This window comes from Letharia lupina (genome assembly GCF_014066315.1).
Source record: "Letharia lupina isolate WasteWater1 chromosome Unknown contig_15, whole genome shotgun sequence".
NCBI lineage: Eukaryota > Fungi > Ascomycota > Lecanoromycetes > Lecanorales > Parmeliaceae > Letharia > Letharia lupina.
This window is the reverse complement of record NW_023502984.1, coordinates 67,084-86,960: the sequence shown is the minus strand read 5'-3', so window position 1 is coordinate 86,960 and position 19,877 is coordinate 67,084. Positions and strand designations below refer to the sequence as shown.

General features: G+C 51.3%; 9 protein-coding genes across 9 annotated transcripts; 3 read left to right on the top strand and 6 right to left on the bottom strand.

The window, feature by feature from the left end:
- Positions 1–1,773: 1,773 nt before the first annotated feature.
- On the bottom strand, positions 1,774–2,669 carry HO133_002471 (uncharacterized protein; the record flags this gene model as incomplete). Its single annotated transcript, XM_037293397.1, has 4 exons — positions 1,774–2,027; positions 2,094–2,243; positions 2,310–2,505; positions 2,664–2,669. 4 exons carry the CDS (start codon positions 2,667–2,669, stop codon positions 1,774–1,776), a joined length of 606 nt encoding a protein of 201 aa, XP_037150226.1.
- A 1,162-nt stretch (positions 2,670–3,831) lies between these two features.
- On the top strand, positions 3,832–4,556 carry HO133_002470 (uncharacterized protein; the record flags this gene model as incomplete). Its single annotated transcript, XM_037293396.1, has 3 exons — positions 3,832–4,099; positions 4,163–4,285; positions 4,375–4,556. 3 exons carry the CDS (start codon positions 3,832–3,834, stop codon positions 4,554–4,556), a joined length of 573 nt encoding a protein of 190 aa, XP_037150225.1.
- An 887-nt stretch (positions 4,557–5,443) lies between these two features.
- Positions 5,444–6,674, top strand: HO133_002469 (uncharacterized protein; the record flags this gene model as incomplete). The annotated part of the gene is made up of 2 exons (XM_037293395.1): positions 5,444–6,262; positions 6,351–6,674. The coding sequence occupies 2 exons, from the start codon at positions 5,444–5,446 to the stop codon at positions 6,672–6,674; spliced, it is 1,143 nt and encodes a 380-aa protein (XP_037150224.1).
- Positions 6,675–7,316: 642 nt separating this feature from the next.
- HO133_002468 (uncharacterized protein) lies at positions 7,317–8,288 on the bottom strand (the record flags this gene model as incomplete). Its single annotated transcript, XM_037293394.1, has 1 exon — positions 7,317–8,288. One exon carries the CDS (start codon positions 8,286–8,288, stop codon positions 7,317–7,319), a length of 972 nt encoding a protein of 323 aa, XP_037150223.1.
- A 442-nt stretch (positions 8,289–8,730) lies between these two features.
- On the bottom strand, positions 8,731–9,975 carry HO133_002467 (uncharacterized protein; the record flags this gene model as incomplete). The annotated part of the gene is made up of 5 exons (XM_037293393.1): positions 8,731–8,908; positions 9,080–9,397; positions 9,460–9,530; positions 9,578–9,884; positions 9,953–9,975. 5 exons carry the CDS (start codon positions 9,973–9,975, stop codon positions 8,731–8,733), a joined length of 897 nt encoding a protein of 298 aa, XP_037150222.1.
- A 561-nt stretch (positions 9,976–10,536) lies between these two features.
- Positions 10,537–14,563, bottom strand: HO133_002466 (uncharacterized protein; the record flags this gene model as incomplete). The annotated part of the gene is made up of 4 exons (XM_037293392.1): positions 10,537–11,093; positions 11,142–14,114; positions 14,168–14,405; positions 14,486–14,563. 4 exons carry the CDS (start codon positions 14,561–14,563, stop codon positions 10,537–10,539), a joined length of 3,846 nt encoding a protein of 1,281 aa, XP_037150221.1.
- A 629-nt stretch (positions 14,564–15,192) lies between these two features.
- HO133_002465 (uncharacterized protein) lies at positions 15,193–16,940 on the bottom strand (the record flags this gene model as incomplete). The annotated part of the gene is made up of 2 exons (XM_037293391.1): positions 15,193–15,868; positions 15,925–16,940. The coding sequence occupies 2 exons, from the start codon at positions 16,938–16,940 to the stop codon at positions 15,193–15,195; spliced, it is 1,692 nt and encodes a 563-aa protein (XP_037150220.1).
- Positions 16,941–17,199: 259 nt separating this feature from the next.
- HO133_002464 (uncharacterized protein) lies at positions 17,200–17,895 on the top strand (the record flags this gene model as incomplete). The annotated part of the gene is made up of 1 exon (XM_037293390.1): positions 17,200–17,895. The coding sequence occupies one exon, from the start codon at positions 17,200–17,202 to the stop codon at positions 17,893–17,895; it is 696 nt and encodes a 231-aa protein (XP_037150219.1).
- A 529-nt stretch (positions 17,896–18,424) lies between these two features.
- On the bottom strand, positions 18,425–19,304 carry HO133_002463 (uncharacterized protein; the record flags this gene model as incomplete). Its single annotated transcript, XM_037293389.1, has 2 exons — positions 18,425–19,108; positions 19,164–19,304. The coding sequence occupies 2 exons, from the start codon at positions 19,302–19,304 to the stop codon at positions 18,425–18,427; spliced, it is 825 nt and encodes a 274-aa protein (XP_037150218.1).
- Positions 19,305–19,877: the final 573 nt, after the last annotated feature.

Here is a 19,877-nt window from a genome sequence, read left to right as displayed (position 1 = left end):
TCTACGCAAAAACTATATTGAGCCTCGCATCAGAGCTAGAATGATGACAGGTGTCGTCGAAGTCGATTCGCCGGTCTTAGACCTATACTTTCCTCCTCGAAAAAAGCGGGGGTATTGGACGCCGTCAGCGTCGCCAAGAATGGTAAAGGGTGCCTCTTGGGGTACCCACAATTTTGAGAGAGAGAGGTTGATATCGTCACCCGTCGCCCCCAGAAATCCGATAGCATAACGCTTCCGGTGGCCAAGGTCAGCTTTAAGAAACTGCTTGAATTACGCCAAGACTTGGATTGTTACCCAGATCTCGTTGGCTTTCACACACTTCGAACCCAAGGTCACGATAATACAGCCGGAACCTCGCCAACGCGTGGTCGAGATCCACAGCAGCGGCCTTGATGGTACCATTCTAGAGGTTGCCAATGCTGGCGACGGTCACAGCCTGATATCATTGAGATTCATAAATATTCGGTGGTGCGGCCATAGCCGAATTCCCTGAGTTTTCACCTCTGTTTTGTATGACTGGTCCTCTGCTGGAATCGCAACACGAGGATACGTCGCTGATGACTGGTAACGTTGCTTCCACGGTGAAGACATTAGATGGAAGCACGGGATCCAGCGGCGCTAATGCTTCAAACGGAAAACGACGTTATTTCGTTATCAAGCAGGCAGAAGGAGTGAAAATGGGTGTGTCTATTCATGAAACGCCAGCACCCAGCAAAGGCATTCAGCTTTCATCCCATCACTTGGAGCTTCTAGAATCGGATCTGTTTTTGAAGAACAGCCTTTCTATATGTTTCTGCCAAATTAACAATTTTTTCATTGTGCGCAACTATACGACATCAATGGAGAGCGAGACGGACTACGGTCATATCGATATCTGGGACAAACCATGCGACGAGCGATCAGATTATGTCAATGACAGTGATCTCGGACATTTAGATGTCACCGACGGACCTGCAAAGGGACGCCATAGGACTTAGTCGACCAAGAATGAGCTGACGACCGTGGTCAAGAGAGCTAAACCAACACGGGGGATTGGCGTGATACATGGAATTGGTGACATTGGCGAGAAACACATAGCCATGCCAAATTCGATACAATTGTGTCCCCATTGGCTTACCTCTAACCTGATCAAATTCGAATCTCTATCGATAGGGTTATTCCCCAAAGAGCCTTGGGACCTTGACAAGATCACTTAGCATACCGGCGATGTCATCGTGCGCTTGATCATACTGGACGGTACTTTCGCTAGAAAGCTGAAGTTCCAGGTCGACAGGTCGATGGGTGGACCAGCCCACCGGATTGATCCGTCCGTACCGGGAAGTTCAGGAGCACTGAAGCTGTGGAACTGATCGAGTTAAGAATATTCTGGGCTCTTTCGTTGTGCCATGGTCCTGGTAGCCATAATAGGCCAAAGAGGTGCCTAGTTGCTTTCCGTTCAAAATGTCAAGCATTGCGAGAGTGAATGGAAGGATGTCCACCTTTCATGCTGGCGCGAACTTGCTCCGTACAATTCTCCAGCAAGGGCCTCTTCGTTTCATCTTGTTCTACAAGTTATCTCGATTGCAGAGCTGCAGGAGCTGTCTTAGTGTTCTCTTGATGGTCAACTGCCAAATAGTCGAGAGCACCTTGTCTTCTCGGTCTAATACTATGACACATTTGACTTCCCAATTCCACGTCACGCAAGCAAAAAAGCCGTGTTATGGCTTCGTCTGACGAGCCCTGAATCCAGAATATCCTTCTATCACAACATTGTCACACAAAGAGCCACGCCGATCAAGATGTCTCTACATGTACCCCGGCAGTGATCAACCGGCTTTCGCTTGTGGGTTTGACTGTTCTATTTGCCACAGTCCTGACCTCGGACTCTGGCTGATCAGTTTTCGGAACTATCACTATGTTCATCAACTCCAACAACTCCTGTGCCGCGATCGATCTAGCGAGTTGGTCTGGCGAGTTCTTCAATATCTGGTTCTTAGCGAATATTGAATCTTTGCCGTATACAACAATTTCTATGTTGCCATGCTTTCCTAAACCGCAAGTCAATTATCGGAAACTATGATGTCTGATATGGGTCATTGGTATGGAAAATATACCGTTCTTGGTGATCACGCCTCCTAATCCCCTCCCGCGAATGCACGTCCTGAGTATTGTCCGCGTCGCGCCTCTGAGATCATTCCAGGTGGCCTCATCGTTCGGGATGTTGATGAAGTCCGCCGCTAATAGCATTTGGATGCTGCATGTCTCTGCTGCGAGATTAGCACAACCAAAGATCCCTCTCACTCTGCTTGGTCTGTTGGAAAATCGCTTACGGTAACTCTCCTCATACGGCAGTTTGAAATTCGACATCGTGTGCGATACGTCCGCAGGTGCAACATAGAAATTGCGCAGGACTGGTTTGGACAGTGGGTCTTTGGGATAGAGATTTGAGAGGATGTAGTCGCAGTCGTCGTATGAGGGGTGTCCAAGGGTGACGCCCCATTGCTCGGTGGGGGGACACGTTGGTTCCTGTGGGGGACCGGGATTCGGAGAGATCAGGAGTGATGAGGTGTTGACTTGGACAGGTGAGAGGTTTGGTGATAGAGGAAACGCAGGTAAGGCGAGGATCACAGCGAACGAGGACGATAGTGCAACAGCCAGTACTACCAGTCGAAAAGAAGACGCACCAACATTTGTAACCATTGCTAGCGACACGCCACTATACATGCTTAGCAGATCGATGGTGAATAGCAAACGGATGCAATCTACGGAAGATTTTGAGATGCAAGTCGAAACCATAGTGCTGCTTATCCGCGCGGGAAACCGCTGAGTCCCACGCTTACAGAGGTATATTAGAACGTCTTACTAGACAATCTTTCCGCGAATGACCACAGAGTTTAGCAGCGCATCGTGCCGTCTTCTAGTGCGTGTCCTCAAAGATCATGCCCCCGAGCGAACTCCGCATTGGCTGGTGGGAAGAAATACCGCTCATTTGCGCGATAGCCTAGAGGCTACCTTCAAGATATAAAAGCACGCAAGCGAGACGGGATAAAGTAAAACGGGTCATGATTGGATAGACAATTCCTGCTCATTTGCGCGGCCATCTACTTTAAGCGCCTGGTTACACGTTCTTAGGAGAATGCGCATGCAAGCCAAAATCTTGTGCGTCATGATTGATTGGCGACTAGCGTTATGCGAGTCTTCGTCTTCACGAAGTTTGGACTCTATTCAGACCAGCCCAATCCACGACCACGTCAAGGCTTACAAGTCCTGAGAAGAAAGGCTAGGGTCTCATCTTCCGAGAACCGTTCTACGCGCGTATGACTGCATTGTCTCAGTGCGAAACGTCGCTTCTCCAAGAGCGAGAAAGGCGCAAGTCTCGAACAGGCGAGATGTACATCTGTTGCGCAAGAAACACGTGATCATGATTTTCTTCTTGACCGACATTCTTGGAACTCGCTACGCTTCCGCTACTTTACCCATAAGCCTAAGGTCATGCTCAGTGCATGTTCCGTAGCCATATGAACCTATGGTTCGCTTGAATGGATACTTCCAACTCTGCCAGTGCGCCTGACATTGAGGGGTTACTAACTTCCCCATTACCCCGCAAAAACTCATGGGGAAGCGGAGAAGCGTCCGAAGCAAATGACTTGTACATAGGTCCTTCCGCCGTGCTAGATTCATGCAACGCGATGCGAATCCAACGATCGAAGAGATGGATGAGGAAAGGGGACCACTCTCTTCTCACAGACCAAGGCTCTCTGGAATATAAGAGGCTCCTTATGGCTGCTTTTTCTTAGGATCAGAACCTGTCTCTGAGAAGATACTTCATTTTCGTGATTCGCCTCTACAGCCATGTACTTGCTTGCCGTCACTTCAATCTTGGTCGCCGCTGCTGGCCTCTGCCAAGCTCAAGCGGAAAATTCTACCGAAAATGCGGCTGACCACTGGTGTGGCAAGTGGGCCGGATCGCCCGAACCCGCCAACGTCCCCACCGCACAGCAACTGCCAACGTTTGATTACACGAGAAGGTTCTTTGTCGAACCCCAGTTGCAACGTACGCCATTTGCGCCCGTCGTTGCTACGGAACCTAAAGTTCAGGTTCCGAAGATCTGGGGAAACAGTACGTCCTATCTATCTATGGCGTCTCTGTGAACACAACCGTATCTGATCCACAATTCTCTAGATGAGTTCAGAGTTGCGTTGCTGAGCTATGCTGGACCTCAAAGAATCTATGCGAGCAGCAAGTCTCGCTGGACCGATTTCGGCGAAGCGCTTCAGCTCGTCATGAGGGACTGTGTGAGCCAGGGTACGGGCGGCGCTTATTTGGTTCCCCGTAAGCTACCATCGATCCTCGAAATAAACGCCTCGAGAAGGATTACTGATCAGTTCGACTAGCGTCTCCGGGCCTCACGCAGGCGACCCTCGTCATCTACGCCTACGCTATCGGTTCCTTCTTCGATTTCCAGATGAACTACTACATGTCGGCCCCCTATGGCATTGATCCAGCTTCGATCCAAGAGAGTTTTGCGGCTTCAAACTTCGCTGGGTCTTCGAACGTAGCCAAGGCGATTATATGATCGGTCATGCTGGGGACGAGTTATCGAGATGAGTCTATGCTTTCGAGTGCTAGCTGTGCGATGGCTCGGACGGTCAATGGTGCGGAGGTTAGCGACGGAAGTGGGAACTGCGGTGCTAAGATGTACCGAAAATAGGTACAAGGTGGTCCAAATTTTCGAGTTGTGTCAACGTTCAAGTTGCGATATTTATGCAGTAGTCTGATCTCATACTCGATCTGGAGTCCTCGTCTTGGTGTAGGTATGACACGAAGTTATGGTTGGGATAGAAACACTCGTCACAGAGACCACTTAGTATATGAAAGCCTTGCCTTGAGTATGATAGCCCTAGGCTAACCCACGACACGCTAATGGGTCAGACAGATGTGCGGCACAGTACAACACTAACGCTGCTACTGGTAATGACGAGGTAGAACAAGTAGCTCCTTGCCTGCTTGCTTGACATCTGTACTCTACATCCTCGTTTACGCAAATCGCAGTCAGTCAGCAGAAGCATCCGTGGTCCAGAATCACAATATCTGGAGTGATGCTTGGAAAACAACCTCATTCACTTGTGATAGCCAGAGTCGGCAAGCTTGAGACATCGCCGCATGTTGTTGATGAGGAAATTCACAAAGATGAAATGAAGAATCATTGATACTATGGGAAAACCTCGGGGAAACAGTGAGTGAATGAGATGATACAAACAAACAACACAATTCCTGAAGTGGAATAGCGTATTACTAAGGTTGAACGTCTACGGACTTCTCACCCGGACATCCATCCGTTCACACACGCTGACTTGTACACACTGGTCCACCCATTCCTCTATTGATCTAGAGCTTTAGCTTTATATTACGCGTTTGTTCATCTTCTACGCATTCAAGAAGACTTGAAGCGTCCCTCTTACCATGGCTGAACAATGGCCACATCAACAAGACGGGCGTGAACACTCTATGTCGGATGGTATTCACAGTGTCGATGTTCGCTCTTTGGATCCTGAGTATCTTTCTGCCTGCGTTCTTTTTGCTCAGAGCCATGGCATATACCCCTCGTCTTCAGCGCGTCACCCAGATAACGATATCGCGTCTAATAGTCTCAATGCTCTACCAGAAGGTGATTACCAGAGCACAGACCTTGCAGTGGATCATCAAGGCCCAAATCGTGGGCCATTTAGTACCCATGATCCCACGTTGTACACTAGCAACACGTTTGCGGACACCAGCTATCCTCAACATGATCGTTGCCAATACTCCAGTCCCTATACGGAGACAACAGCTGCCGATCCTATCTACAATCAGCGCAGTAGCAGCTTTCCCATTTCAAATCATGATGACATAAACCTCGACCCTAGCCTTCCTCACCAGCACAGCTACCACCCTCAGCATCAAGCCTCAAGCCCCTACGCAAATGACGCTACTGCTCCAGCTCAAGCTAGAAAACACCATTCCACCCCAGCGCCAACCAAGCTCCACAGGAAGATAACCCAACCACGTCTTCGATTCGTCACCAACGAAGTCGGCGACAACGGTTTCGCAACCCTCCACAACTATGACCCGCAATGGGTCCAGAGCACAGGTGCTGATCCGAACTCTGTGTTCGAATCCTACAGCAAGATGAAGTTCGAAAAACTCTTCCTCGCCGGAGTCATCCAGAAGGCTGACAGACTCGTCATCCGGTACACCGGCGCGTTTTCGAGCGTTGTCGACAACGGCGTTGCTACTCTGACGGTATGTGGTTCCGATCCTCGGCCGCCACCGCCTCACACCCATTCTTGAGCTAGCTCCCCCACTGACGGTTTATCGGTTCTGCGAACAGCACGTCGGCTTCTCCAGAGGCTCAAAGCGGAATATACTCTTCCCGGACCTGGCTCTGACTCTGAGCTCGCACCCCTCGTATCTGCGAACCATCTCCGCCTGCAGCGGGCCCGGTGCCATCATGACGCATTTCGCCCAGTGCAACATCACCGGGCCTGATATTGGTGCAAATTTGGCCAGGCACTTGCATGTGTGGCGTGGGTCTCAGGGTCTGGGGACGTTGAAGTATGTGCGGCAGGCTTACCACACGTGGAAGAAGGATATGGAAACCGACCGTGATGGAGCAGACGGGAATGGTGTGACAAAGGAGGGCGAGGGAATCTGAGTAAGGTTGTTGCTGTGAGAGCGAGGAAGGCGGGGCTTATGAAGGGTGAGCCTGGTGCGTCGGGACGAGTGCGGGTTCGAGGCGTTACTCGGAGCTGCAAAGTCGGTCTGACAGCAGGTCGTATCGACAACGATGAACAGGTTCTATGTTTGGCGGCAAGGAAGAACATTGAGGCGTTCTTTTCTTCTGAGGAAGCCGAGAAGTCGCGGGATAACCTCAGCTGTAGGGCCGAATTCCAATGCACTCACAACATACATCTTTCACCCTCGACCAAATATTCCTGTCGTGGAAAAAGACTAGGTTCATTGTTGAAGAATCTAGCCACGGAAAGCTTTTGTTTCTGGTTCGAAAAATAAAGCGGCTCGTACAACATGCTGACCGAACCGAGAACTCTCCACGATCAACCACGCTCCCCCCTTCCAACTACCCGAGACTCAGGAAAGTTGTGTTTAATAGATGCCCACGCAGTCGAGAGCTCGAGAATGATATCTGTTCGGTTGATTTCCAACGTAGGATTCTAACCCGCGGTGATCTTAAGATGCGAAGAGGCCCGCATCAGCAGAAAGTCCCCCCACATCACAGGCCCCACCACCCCAACAACCACTCGTCCAAACTCCACACTGTCCACCCCTCCCTTCCCACCTACTTCCACCCCAACCCCGTAAACGCGACCATCCTACACCCCACCCTTCCCCCCTCCGCCTCCGTCACCACCAACTCACTCCCCTCCCTAACCCCTCTCTCCAAAACCGTCCTGAACCCCTCCTCCATCTTATCCTTCTCCTCCTCACTCCAACCCCGCCCCACCATCATCCTCACCGTCGCCGTAAGCCAGTACGCCGCCTCCCCCACCCCACCCCACCACGCCACCCCCTCCACCTCCCCCTCTTCCACCCGCTCGAACCCCCCTTCCCGCAGCGTCGCCTCCAGCTTCCCCGCCACCGCCCACGGTTCCAGAAACGGCAGCCGCGTCTTCGCCTGCCCGGGCTGCAGCACTTCTTCTTCGACCGCGTGCAGCAGCGGCAGCCATCCGACGCCCTTCCACGTCGTCGCGGCCGTCACGCCCCCGGGTTTCAGCGTGCGGTACAGCTCCCGGGCGCCCCGGACGGGGTCCGGGAAGGCGAAGATGCCGAGGGAGGTGAAGCTGACGTCGAAGGTGTCGTCGGCGAAGCGCAGGTCCGTGCCGTCCATGACGGCGGTGTCGACTTTGGGGCCGAGGGTGCTCCGGGAGGATATGGCGGTGCGGTTGGCGGCGATGAAGTCGGCGCTGAGGTCGACGGCGGAGATGTGGACGGATGGGTAGGTTGCGATGGACGGGTCGAGCAGGCATTGGGTTGTGAGGACCATGGGGCCGCAGGCGTTGTCGAGGATTCGGAGGCTTGGAGTGGTGGTGGGAGGGGGGAGGGAGGGGGTGATGAGGGAGATGAGGTGGTCGGCGAGGACGATGTTGCAGCCGCCCGTGCGTTGGCTGTAGGTTTGGGCCATGTCGCCGGAGAAGGCGGTGCTGGGCACATGGGCGTGGTTGTGGTTGTTATTGTTGTTGTGAGTGCAGGGGCTTGGGGGGTCGAAAGATGTGTTTGGTGGGTGTTCGGAGCGTGGGTGGGGTTGAGACATGCTTGGTGTCTGTGCGAAGCAAGTTGTTCGGGTCACGGGAGTTGCGTGGTAGATTAGTTGTATGGGTCTGATTGCTTGTGAGATATGTCTTGTCAAGTGTTTCCTGATCATAGAATGATACTCCGGAGATTTGGGGGCTTCAGTCTTCTTATGTTGGGGGGATGGAGGATTGTCGGATGGTTATCGGATACTTTTCGGTATGTCTCCGAATTGTCACTTGTATGAGTAAGCGCCACCCAGCTGAGATCAGCACTGGAAAAGTCTGCGGCATTAGTCCCAAAGCAATGTGGAAGAGGTTGAAAACGTGTAGAACCTTTTGTGGCTCTGCGCACAACTCTTTCTGGATGCATCATCATCTGACTTGGACGCTAGCTCAAAGTTGGCGCCCTCAAAAGTCTCCGAAGACCGTTGCACGCCCACTTCATCCTCGAACATCCCCAGTCTACTCATCATCTCCATGAAATACCTTGATAGGCAACCACCCATCTCCACAAACCTTGAATCGATCCGTCAACCCGTCCAGCTGCTTCATCTCCGCACTTGACAAATCCCACCCATTCAGCTCGAAATTCTTCTCAATTCTGGCCTGGCTGACACTCTTAGGTATGACCGACCATTCACTGTAAGTGAGTTCTCCAATTCAGCATGGTCTCTTCGAGACAAGAAATCAAAAATAACAAGGCTTGCACCGAGGATGATACACGACAGGAACAAAGGAGTTCACGCCTAAACACGCTCCACAAGACAAAAAGCCGTCGATACTAGGAGTAGGAAGCGAAGAGTAGGCTTACTGCTGGAGCCCCCACATCAACAGCACCTGCTGCGCCGTCTTTCCCTTCTCTTCCGCCATCTTCAACAGCGTCGGATCTTTATATAACGGCGAGTTCGTACTCCCTAGACATGAGTACCCCGTGCAGTGAATGCCCTTTTCCTTGTTGAATGCCACCAACTTCGGACTCGGGTTGTTGGGGTGTAGTTCTATCTGGTTGACGGCAGGGACGATCTTGCAGGAGGGATCGCTGAGGAGTTTTTCGAGGTTTTTGATACCAAAATTAGACACACCAATGTTGCGGACTTTGCCGGTGGCGGGGAGTTTTTGCATCTCTTGCCTAGGGTATGGTTGGCATAGGGCAAGGGGAGGACCGAAGGGGAGTGGAGCAAAGGGACTTACCATGTCTTGATAAAGTTCCAGTCTGGGAGATGCTTCGATTTGTCCTTTGGGTCGGTTGAGGACGGCCAATGCTTCTTTAATCAGCGCAAGTCTACAAGGACCAACATGAAATCCCAACCATGAGGTACAGATCCACATAGTCCGTCCCCAAGCTCTTCAGACTACTCTCAATGCCCTCGCCGACAATATGATGCCATGTGTTATCCAGCTTGGTCGTCAACCATATCTCTTTCCTTGGAACCCCAGAATCTTTGATACCCTGCCCAACTTCATGCTCATTCCCATAAGCGAGCGCGGTATCGATATGACGGTAGCCTTTAGTCAGCGCAACTTTGACAGCATCACGCACTTCGTTGGGTTTGCTTTGCCAGGTGCCGAGGCCGATGGCTGGAATCTTGTCGCCAGTGTTGAGACTAAAAGTTTTGCTGTATTGATACAGATTTAGTCAGGGTTTTGAGCAGGTGAGGGTCTGGTTGAGGGAGGGGAACCTTACGAGGTCATCTCTGAGGTGGCCATGGTGATAGTTGAGCTGATGTATTTCAGGGCGTTCAAAATGTAATCCTGATTGTAAGAAAAAGTCTTTTGTTGAAGTTGAAGGTGAAGGTGTAGGTAAAGAAGAAAAAAAAGGGCAAAGAAAAGTGGGATGTTTTTCAGAAGCTGTGACGCACGCGGGGCGGTTGGATCTGCAGCTAAGATATTTATCCAGCTACCTGTACACTACATGTACCTATCCACCTTAACCTCCGGGTAAAATAGATATCGGCTGTGCATGCCTCTTCTGCAAGGTAAAAATGTACGTGTGTACGATAACAAGCAAGCAGGAGATTCATTCCATGTCTTCAAGAATGCCAAAAGCGACATGCTTTGCGTGGAAGCCACTAAGACGCATGCACGACCAGGATATCGTTGATGTAGAGCAAAAAACATTGATTGACAACGATTTGGGGTATCTTCGTCCAAAGAAACACCGAGGGATCCAAGCCCACCCTACGACATGAACGAAGAAAGAGTCCTAGGAGCCATATGTCCAACGGACTGCAGGCACCCAACCACCAGATCTGTTAAGGCCACACCATCTCACCACTTCTGATTCACATCCACAATTGCCCTCACCGCCCTCTTCATACTCTCAAGTCGATCCTTCTCCCTCACTACCATCCTCTCAGCCAAAGCCTTGATTGCTCGTCTCCCTAGCTTAGCATGCAGCTCTTGCCATCCAGCCAGCTCACCGGCAACAGTCTGCTGTGTATAGGTCAACTCGCAGCCCACACTCCTCATTTCTTCCCTGCTCTTCTCAGCCTTCTCTTGCGCATCAGCGTGTATGCCTTTGCGTGTTTCATCGAGTAGACCAAGCGGCCATCGGTCGGAGCGTCGTAGCGAAGAGTCGTGGCGATCAACAGTCTTTTGGATGTCAACAAGCGAATTGATCAAGGAATGAGGGCGAGCTAGAGATGAGAGAATGGCAAGGATGGTGGAGGAAATGGCTTGCAGATCTTGATGAAAGAATTTGTGAGGATCTGAGGGTAGAGCTTGAGCGCAGGTGGCGAAGCGGGAAAGGGCCACGACGTAAGAGGATGGAAGAAATGCTAGCGTTGAGAAATCCTTGGCACATAAGTCCAGGGCGATGGAGAAATCTAGGGAGCAGTCAGCTTGCTGCCGCCGAGAAGTTGGAGTATACATACTCGACGAGCCGACGCGGACGCTGGCGACCCTCCGTATCACGCTCTTGGTCGAATAATTGATGCCTCGAATCGACTCCCGGGCATGCTCAACAAATGTCGAAACATCCCTCACATCCTCGACTGGCTCGTAATCCTCCATGATATTCTCGCTCCGAAGCTCCGCTTTCTTCCGGCTCCGCTCTGCCATCATGTCTGGCTGTATCTCAGGGAAGAGGATAAACTCCCACAGCAGCTCGTGCGTCGAGAAGGTTGAGTGAGCAAGCATGATCTTTAAGAACTTGTCGAGACGCACTTGAATGTCTTGCAGTACTGCTCTTGAAGGTCGAGAAGCTATCTGAAAGGGCGAACGAAAGTTGAAGATTGACGGTAGCCATGAAGCAGGATGTTCCACGGAAAGCCATTTGGCCAGGTTCTCAAAATCTGTCAACGACCGCCTACAAGTGGTGACGCCGATCATTCCATTGTCATTGCGGACAGCAGACTTGATAATCAAGCGTATCGAGGCATCCTCCACAAAAAATGACCGAACAACGGCTGTCACTCTCCCGTCAGCAGCAGGCACATTGGAAACGAGCACCATGTCGTCGATGCGATTCCGAATCTCGTCGTCTTTAGCAAGCTCAACTGCAGTCATGCCTCTTGATTCTTTAGCTAACACGTCAACCCTCTGATCGCTGAATAAAGCTCTGACCATGTCCATTCGACCGTATTTGCTGGCCACCATTAAAGGAGTGAAACGCTTGTCATTGGTAGCGTTTGGATCGGAGTCGCAATGCCTCAGTATTCGTACAGCTAAAGTAGGATCATTGACCACATGAAGTAATGTATTGCCCTTCGCGTCAACATGATCGTCCAGATGAAGTGGCTGGCCGTCGCCTTGCTCATGCGTTGCGAATTGCAACGCTTCGTTGACCATCTCCGCATAGTTATTATGATCGTAGGATCTACACAAAGCGAGCAAAGGCGTCTGGCCGTTCTTGTCTTTCCTTCTCCATGGCAGGATCTCGGAGAACTGGGGAATCAGATATGGGGCGTTAAAAAGATAATGGGCAACCGTTCGACCATGACGATCTGCTCTGCCGAAGTAGTCGAGGATCTCCTCTGTGTCTCTCCTTTGAAAGATGCAGCGTAGTAATACATCAATGAGCTCGGTGTGAGCCAATTGGACTGCAGCACTCAGAAGCGTGGTGCCCTCCTTGTTGGAGTCTTCCAGCAAAAGCCTAGGGGAAAAGTATTCCTCCAAGGACAACAGATACTCAAGTGCTTCTGGCTGTCGTGCTTCCACGGCCATCATGAGTACCGAGTTGCCATCTATGTCTTGAGTCTGCGCAAGTGTTTCGATGGAGGTATCGCCTTCAACGTTGCTTGACTTTGAGTCCAGAGTAGTTGTTCGAGAAATGAACGAGTACTCCGAAGAATTTGAAAGGCTTCTCATATCCATGGAAACATGTTTACCTTTGCGGGAGGCTTGAAGAGCCTGGAAAGGAAAGACGTGTGCCAAGGTGGAGTTTTCCGAAGTGTTGCCGTCCTCGGTGGTTGCAGTGGATAAGCGACGTTCGAAGTGCTTGCTGTTCTCCTTGCCAACGAAGCGGCCTTTCTCCGAGTCATCGTCGGCATCGGTAATAGCATCCTCATCGGGCTCCTCGTGCAAGGCGGAACTTCTGTTTTTGTTGAGAACAGATTCCGGTTCAGGATCCATAATCGCCTTGATATCCTTGACATCGCCACTCCTAGCAGCCTGCCATAGTCGATTGTTCCCTCTGCTTGCTTTACGTAGGCCACCGGAGTCAGACGCCAGGTAGGAAAGCACTGCTTCGAATGTACTCAACGCGTATCCAACCTCACCACTTTCGACATCATCGACGAAGATGAAGTTCCGCATATAGGAAAATCGAGCGTGAAGATGCCGTACTTGGGAACGAATGACCACAACTAGCAGTAGGGAGACTAGAGTATCGGCATTCATGGTTATAGACGGAGGCGGCTTCCCCGATCCTTCCGGTCCTATACGGTCGTTCATTGCGGAATCAAGATTCTTAGCTATGGGCTGGTCACTCGTGACGACCTTCTGCGTCGCCAGAAGAATCTCCATCATCTGCTGAGGACTGCCAGCAACACCAAGCTTACGGAACTCTTCAACTCCCTTGGCGAGCCTGTCCATCATCTGTTCCTTGCCTTTCCGACCAACTTCTATCTCAATGCCAACTTGAGCAATATCGATGTGTTGCATCTGATGAATTCGAGACTCGAGCTCCAGATCTTCCAGCCGTCTGCTGTTCCGAAGCACTGGGAAGAGAGTGGAGTCGTGAACTTGCTCTGTGACATACCGCTCGATGATTCGCTCCACAGTAGGGCCCGTGAGGTCAGTTGTAGCTCCTAGCAAAGACAGTTGTTGCTTATCCACTTGCTGAAACAGATCGATCGCCGCAGTCACCGCAGTCTCCAACGTCTTCCGCATATGGTCTTCCTCCTCATCCACGCGTGTTGTTGCTATGGATGGCGCGGCTGTATGGCCGTTTGAGTATCTGCTGCGTATGGACCCCTTGGTCTTGGAATGTGAGGATGCTGTTGAAGATCTTCGAGAGGTGTTTGATGACTTGCGCGAAAGCGTAGAAGGTCGATCCTGCATTTCCTTGTTGAAGTCTTTAAACACCTTCTCTAACCCGGGCTGCATCTGCCGCGCGATCATTGGAAAGTTGTTGAGTAGTTCGTTGAACGACCGTACGTCTTTCTTGTTGACTGATGAGGAGGGCCCAGAGTCTCCTTGTCCGCCCAAGGGGTCTTTCAGGGTAATGGTAAGAGGTTTGAACCCTTTCAACAGGGTTGGAAGGATAGCTGGCGTGATATTGATTGGCTGGTAGGAGCCTACAAGAGGTCTCGAGATATAGTATATGAGCCATTGCTGCGCATCAAGATTGTCAGGATAGTATAGCTGGTCGCTGAGAAGCTGCGCCTGATTGAGGTTTCTAAAGCCTGGAGAAGTGTTACCCTAGGGAAGTCTTTATATGCCAATGATCTTGCCATACCTTTATTGCTGTAGACAAACGACTCTTTCACCACAATAGTCCGCCCATTGACTGTAATGAACTGCTTCGCTTTACCCCTGCTGTCTCGCACATTGTTGCTTCCAGGAGCTGCAGGGCCAGAGATTTTGAGGACATGGCTGCCCAGGAAATCCTCAGATCCAGCCAAGTCTGCAAATGTAGAATTGGTCTCTCGGTCCTTGCCGGTCAGGAGGCATTCGGTCGTTGGGACAAGGAGAATCTTCATCAACGTCAGCTCTTGCTTCGTGTAATTTCCCTGCGCCAGTCCGCCAGATCTCTCTGGTATGGTGGTATACTCACGTGGTTGTTGACCGGATTGCATTGGGCAGGTAACGCGCTCTTGAAGAAGGCCCGGAGATATGGATTAAGAGAGTGCATTCATTCGAGATACGAAAAGGCGTGACAGCGTACAGGCTCAAGCAAGCATCGGATGAGAGTGGGGCCAGTGGGCGGAGGGTGTTGGCTGGCTGTAGGCTTCGGTGGCATGTGCCGAAAAGGTAGAGGACGGCCGGTGCTCAACAAATTTATTGACAGCATATGAGGTTATCTAGGGCACGCCAACAAGAGCGCCGACAATACTACTTCATCCGAAACGCGCGGAGTATACATGGAGCTTGTTGCAGGGTTGGAGGATAAAGATCTGCCTGAAGCTTGATGCAATTACGGTGAGTTTTACGTGTCGGATGCGCAGTCTTTACGGCTGGCTAAAAGCTCTCCTAAGTCGCGGATTCAATCCCTCTACCATCTTGTCCTGCCAATGTACCCCGGATAGCTCATTGAAAGGGGTCTTCGTCTTTCAAAAATCAAAATGTACATAGAAATTTAGATTTTGCTTGAGAGTGGCGACCGAAATTCGACGTCCGATGACGCCTCGCTACCCCTGCTTCCAACTCGACAGACGAGATGCTTCGGATGATATTATACACTTGGATGAGCTCAGGACGCTTGCTTTTCCATGCGCGCTAAATGCAAGACAAGATACCGTTAGCACAGCTGAAATTGCTGTATCATATGTAATCCCTAGCACTCTTCTGCAGCTCGATCAATCGCCACCCCCTCGTATCCGGATTATTGACATCTTCCGGCGTCCTTGTTATCCCAAGGGCATAAGTGACAAGCTGCACCCTATCCTCCATACCAGCAGCTAGCTCGTTTGTCTTGGCATTTCGGTAAACATGAACTTCTTGCGTTTGGCACCGGATGATGAAGACCGGTATCTCTCCTGGTTCGAGCATGCGGGCAGACAGTATGTCGACATGCCGTATGTCTAGTATGCGTCCATCGGATTTCAGGCCGGCAGCAGTGTATTGCTGGGTCAGGGCGGCGTAGACCTGGTATTGCGCGGCCGAGAGCCAGAGCTTGAGGGTCTCGGTGTCCCCTTTCACGTAGGCGTCAAGAACTTCGGGGAGGATGTATTCGCGCATTTCGCGGAGGAAGGGTTCTACTTGGAATGATGGGTCCATTTCACGGAATTTTTTGATGACCCGAGCAGTTTCATTTTCGGCGAAAAAACCAGCGACGCGGTCCGTGATGCTGCGGGCTGTTGAGACGAGGGGGTTTTCGGATTCGTTGTAGCTCGACTTGAGGGAGAAGAGGGACTGCATGAGTCGGTTGGAGTCTCTGAAGTTGGTCCATGTTTGATGGAACTTGGAATCTTTATGCAGGGTGACGTTTGTGCCGGCACTACGATGAAATTAGCGACATTCATATTGGTTGCTTTCTCGTTCATGGAATTGTACTCTGGGTCTTCCTCCATCTTCTCCGCCCGCTTGCCTGGCAACCCTCCAGAGTCTTTCAATTCCCTCAGCTCGCGTTTTTTCCTTCTTTCCTCTTTTTCTACCCAGCCGCCATATCTTGAGCTGCTGCCATCATCGATGACATCTTTGACACTCTTATAGACCTTGGTCTCCCTTACAGGTTTTGTAGCTGCGTCAATCCCTCGACCGGTAGCGTTAACGCCAGACCGTACCCCTTTGACGACTGTTGAATCCCAAGTCCATGCAGCGCTTTGTCCTAATACCTTTCCCGTCCCTTTGAGCGCCGAGCCCGTTACTGATGTGGCCGCCCCATATGCACGGCTGGACGCTTCTCGAGCCTTTCTCACGGACTCATTCTCTGTAAATTGATGTGCTGAATGCGAAAGCGCTTTTGTAGACTCGTTCCATTCTTTGGAGGCCTGGAACTCAGATTGCAGTGTTTCTGTGAAGACCTGCCAGGGTGATTTGTTTCCATGTGGAGGTGGAGGTGGCGGCTCTTCTTTCTTTTTTTGCTTCTTTTCACCATTGCCTGTCTCGTCTTCTTTCTCGCTTTTGGTGGACTCATCTTTGGTACTTGAGTGACGACCCTCCCGCTCTTTCTCGCTGTCTTTTTGAGCCTCTCGATATGCCCGCTCTGCAGGACTCTCCGTTTCCTCCGATGCTGGCTCTTGCTTATGAGCTCCTTTATCTGCACCGGACTTTGCTTCTTGTCTTGGGGAGTCCTTTGGCTTGTCTTCTGATTTTAAGTCTCTGAAACTGATGGCGTTCGCGCGGGGCGTTGTAGAAAAGGCGCTCCTCGATAGCTGGTCAAGGAAGCTGTGAGGTCGCCGCGAGGAAAGGAAATATAATGTAGAGGCATTGTTATTGTGTAGGTCGCTTTGTAATAATCGGAAAGGTGCTGTCCGCCCACTGGGGCATATTGCAGCGGAAGTGAAGCATCTTGCTGCGAGACTACCTCGAGTTTGAATGTGCCGCAGCAAATGCAAGGGTGGTCTCATGCTAGTAGCCTCTACAAGTCAGCGGTCGATGAGGAGGCACCGCCCGACTTTGAAGTCAGAACGCGTAAAGATTCAGTTATTCAAACATCAAAGATGCTGGCGGCGGCGTAAAATGTACACAAGACAAGTACGATAGATCAGAGCGGGCAATATTCCGCTACGGTGGCCGACAAGACAGTCAAAGCATTTCCTGGACAGCCCCGTGAGCCCTCAGCCCAGCTCTGCTCTAACAGCTCGTTCAACGTAGAGACCAGCTACTATGAAGCGCTCACTATTCCAACTACCCTCATTAGGATCAGTATGTCTTCCTTGCCGCCAAAGGATAGCCCGAGCGCACGCTTTTCCTCCATTCCGGATCCCCCAAAAGCGCCTTTTGACCACCACCTCCCGTGACCTCGCCGACACAAATCCTGCGTCCTCCAACATCTCTGCTACCGGCAGTGTCGCGGATCTCTCTCAGTCCTTCACATCGCGATTCTCCGATCTCTCCAACGAGCCTATAATACCAGAGGGTCTTATGCGGAAAGCGAACCCCTCCCTCACAGATATGCCCTTCATCCGTCCCCACCACCTCCACATCTACGCTACCCGCCACAACTGCCATATCACCCTCACAGCCGGAAACCGCGACCCGATCATCTCCGTCTCCTCTGGGAACATTGGCTTTAAAAAAGCCCAGCGAGGCAGTTACGATGCGGCATACCAGTTGGGAGCGTATGTTATGGGTATGATCAAGAACCAAGCTATGCTGGACGAAAACTATCCGGGGAAGGGAGGACAGATTAGGCAGTTGGAGGTTGTTTTGAGGAATTTTGGGCCTGGAAGGGAGGCGGTTTCGAAGATTCTGCTGGGGAGTGAGGGGAGGGCACTGAGGACCAGGATTGTGAGGGTTATGGATGGGACAAGGTTGAAATTTGGGGGTACGAGGGGTAAAAAGCCTAGAAGATTGGGCTAGGCCAGGGCGGTGGTGTGTATACTATGTTGAATTCAGCAGATTGGAGCCACGGGCCTTGACTTTGAAGGACGATGATCTAAGACCAGCGTGTTCTGGCTACAGAACCTCCAACTCTCGCACTTGGGTGCCTCTTAACGCCCATCTTAGATCAAGCGACTGGCGGCGTCGAAATACTTTCTGCATCCAATACAACACCATCTGCTGACATGACGGTTTGTAGTATGAAATTCCAAACTGACACCACATTGCATACTTAAATTATCCTGGACGTATGGAGCTACGAGGTGAGAACCCACCTTTTTACTGTGGGGGCATCTTCGTACTTTACGTGCCCGATTTGACTTGTAGTAGGAGCAGGGAAAAAACACCCAAATAGGAGCCAATTCTTCGCCGCTTGGAAGTGATGCACCAAAGCGGATGTGGTATAAAGTCCCTTCTTTGGGGTTTGCTCGGGAGCAACCGCAGGAAGAGATCCTGAGCTTTTTGTCGAATCCAGCTGAGATTTGAGCTAAAGCTACGAATACCATGATCAACGCCCCTTTAGCGGCGGCGCTCTCTCGCTCGCAGGCATTATTCTATCATCCGTATCTCTTACAGCGCTCTTCCCCTTCCCACTTCCGCCTTTCCTTCGATCTCTATCGCTATCCCACTCCTCCTCCTCACTGCCCATCGTACTGGCAATCGCACTGCCAGCAGTACTGCCATTAAAACTAGATCCCCGATGATACTGTCGCCGTAACATCGAGGTCCGCTCATCTTCATCATCCTCTTCCAATAGCTCCCCATCAGCGGTATCATGATCCGGCGGAGCTATCCATTCTCGCGGCACGACGCAGGGAAGCGCAACGCCTATGCTGGCCGCTCTGTTCAACCACGCTGGGGCGGGTTTGTTAATCAGTTTTTCGCAGAGATGACTGGTGAAGTGATTGCAGTTATTGGATAGGAGGTTGTAGGACGTTCCTTGGAACTCTTGGGAGACTTTTTTGATCAAGTTCTCGATTTCATGCTCGGAGCGGAAGGTGAAGCCTTGTAGCAGTTCGCAACGGAATGTACCTCCAGGTGGCTCCGTGTGTGGCTTTGTCCAGTATACTCCCGACATCCCTGGCCGGTCATGGCCACCGAATGCGTATTCTCTATCCAAGCACTTTATGACGACACCAGTGTGGAGGAGGGAGCTGCCGATGAACCAGAGAGCGGATGCGATTGTGCCTGGCTTTGCTCCGTCGGATCAGCATGAGGAGGAGTGTAGGACTAGAGGACAGGCGTACGGGTAGAAGGTCGTAGACGTTAATGAGGATTTCTGTTTTCTGGATGGAGGCTGAAGAACGGTTGCTGCTATGAGCACGTTGGCTTCTGGAGGGCGTATGTGACCGCGACCGAGGGGCCTTTTGCTGGCTCTTTGGTGACATTTCGTATTGGGGGCGTGTAGGTAGAGCTGCGGAGTAGATGGAAGCGGCACTGGATAGCAGACACTGCTGCAGCGGTGATGAGGGTTGCGGAAAGCAGCAAGCGGTAAGGAGAGAGGTCTTAGGTACAAAGATAAGAACGACTAGGTCAGATGAGACGTGGAACGTGAGTGTTCAGCGAGGTTATCTTTGAGACACTGAGCTGACCTCTTACTTTACTTTAGAGTGTCATGCCTGGGCCCTGGAGGTTGGGGCGGCTGTTGATCCCTAGAGCGCGCGCCTCTAGGCGGCAGCGATACCGGCTGTGAGTCTAAAGCTCAGATTCTGCAACGCACAATTCTTGCTATACACGCATGACTTGATCGATTAAAGAGAGGGGCCATTGCTCTCTCCACCAACTTTCAGTACGACTACCTGTCTTCACCTACTGTCTCTCTTCACTTCGAGCCTTCGCACACTTTTCCCGAAAGCAGCAGGATCTGCATTTGAAATCCACCTCCAGCCAGCATCCGTGCTTTCGCGCAGAGTCTTTTTAACCAACCCTACAGTGCGAGCCTTCACAACTTCTTCAGCGAG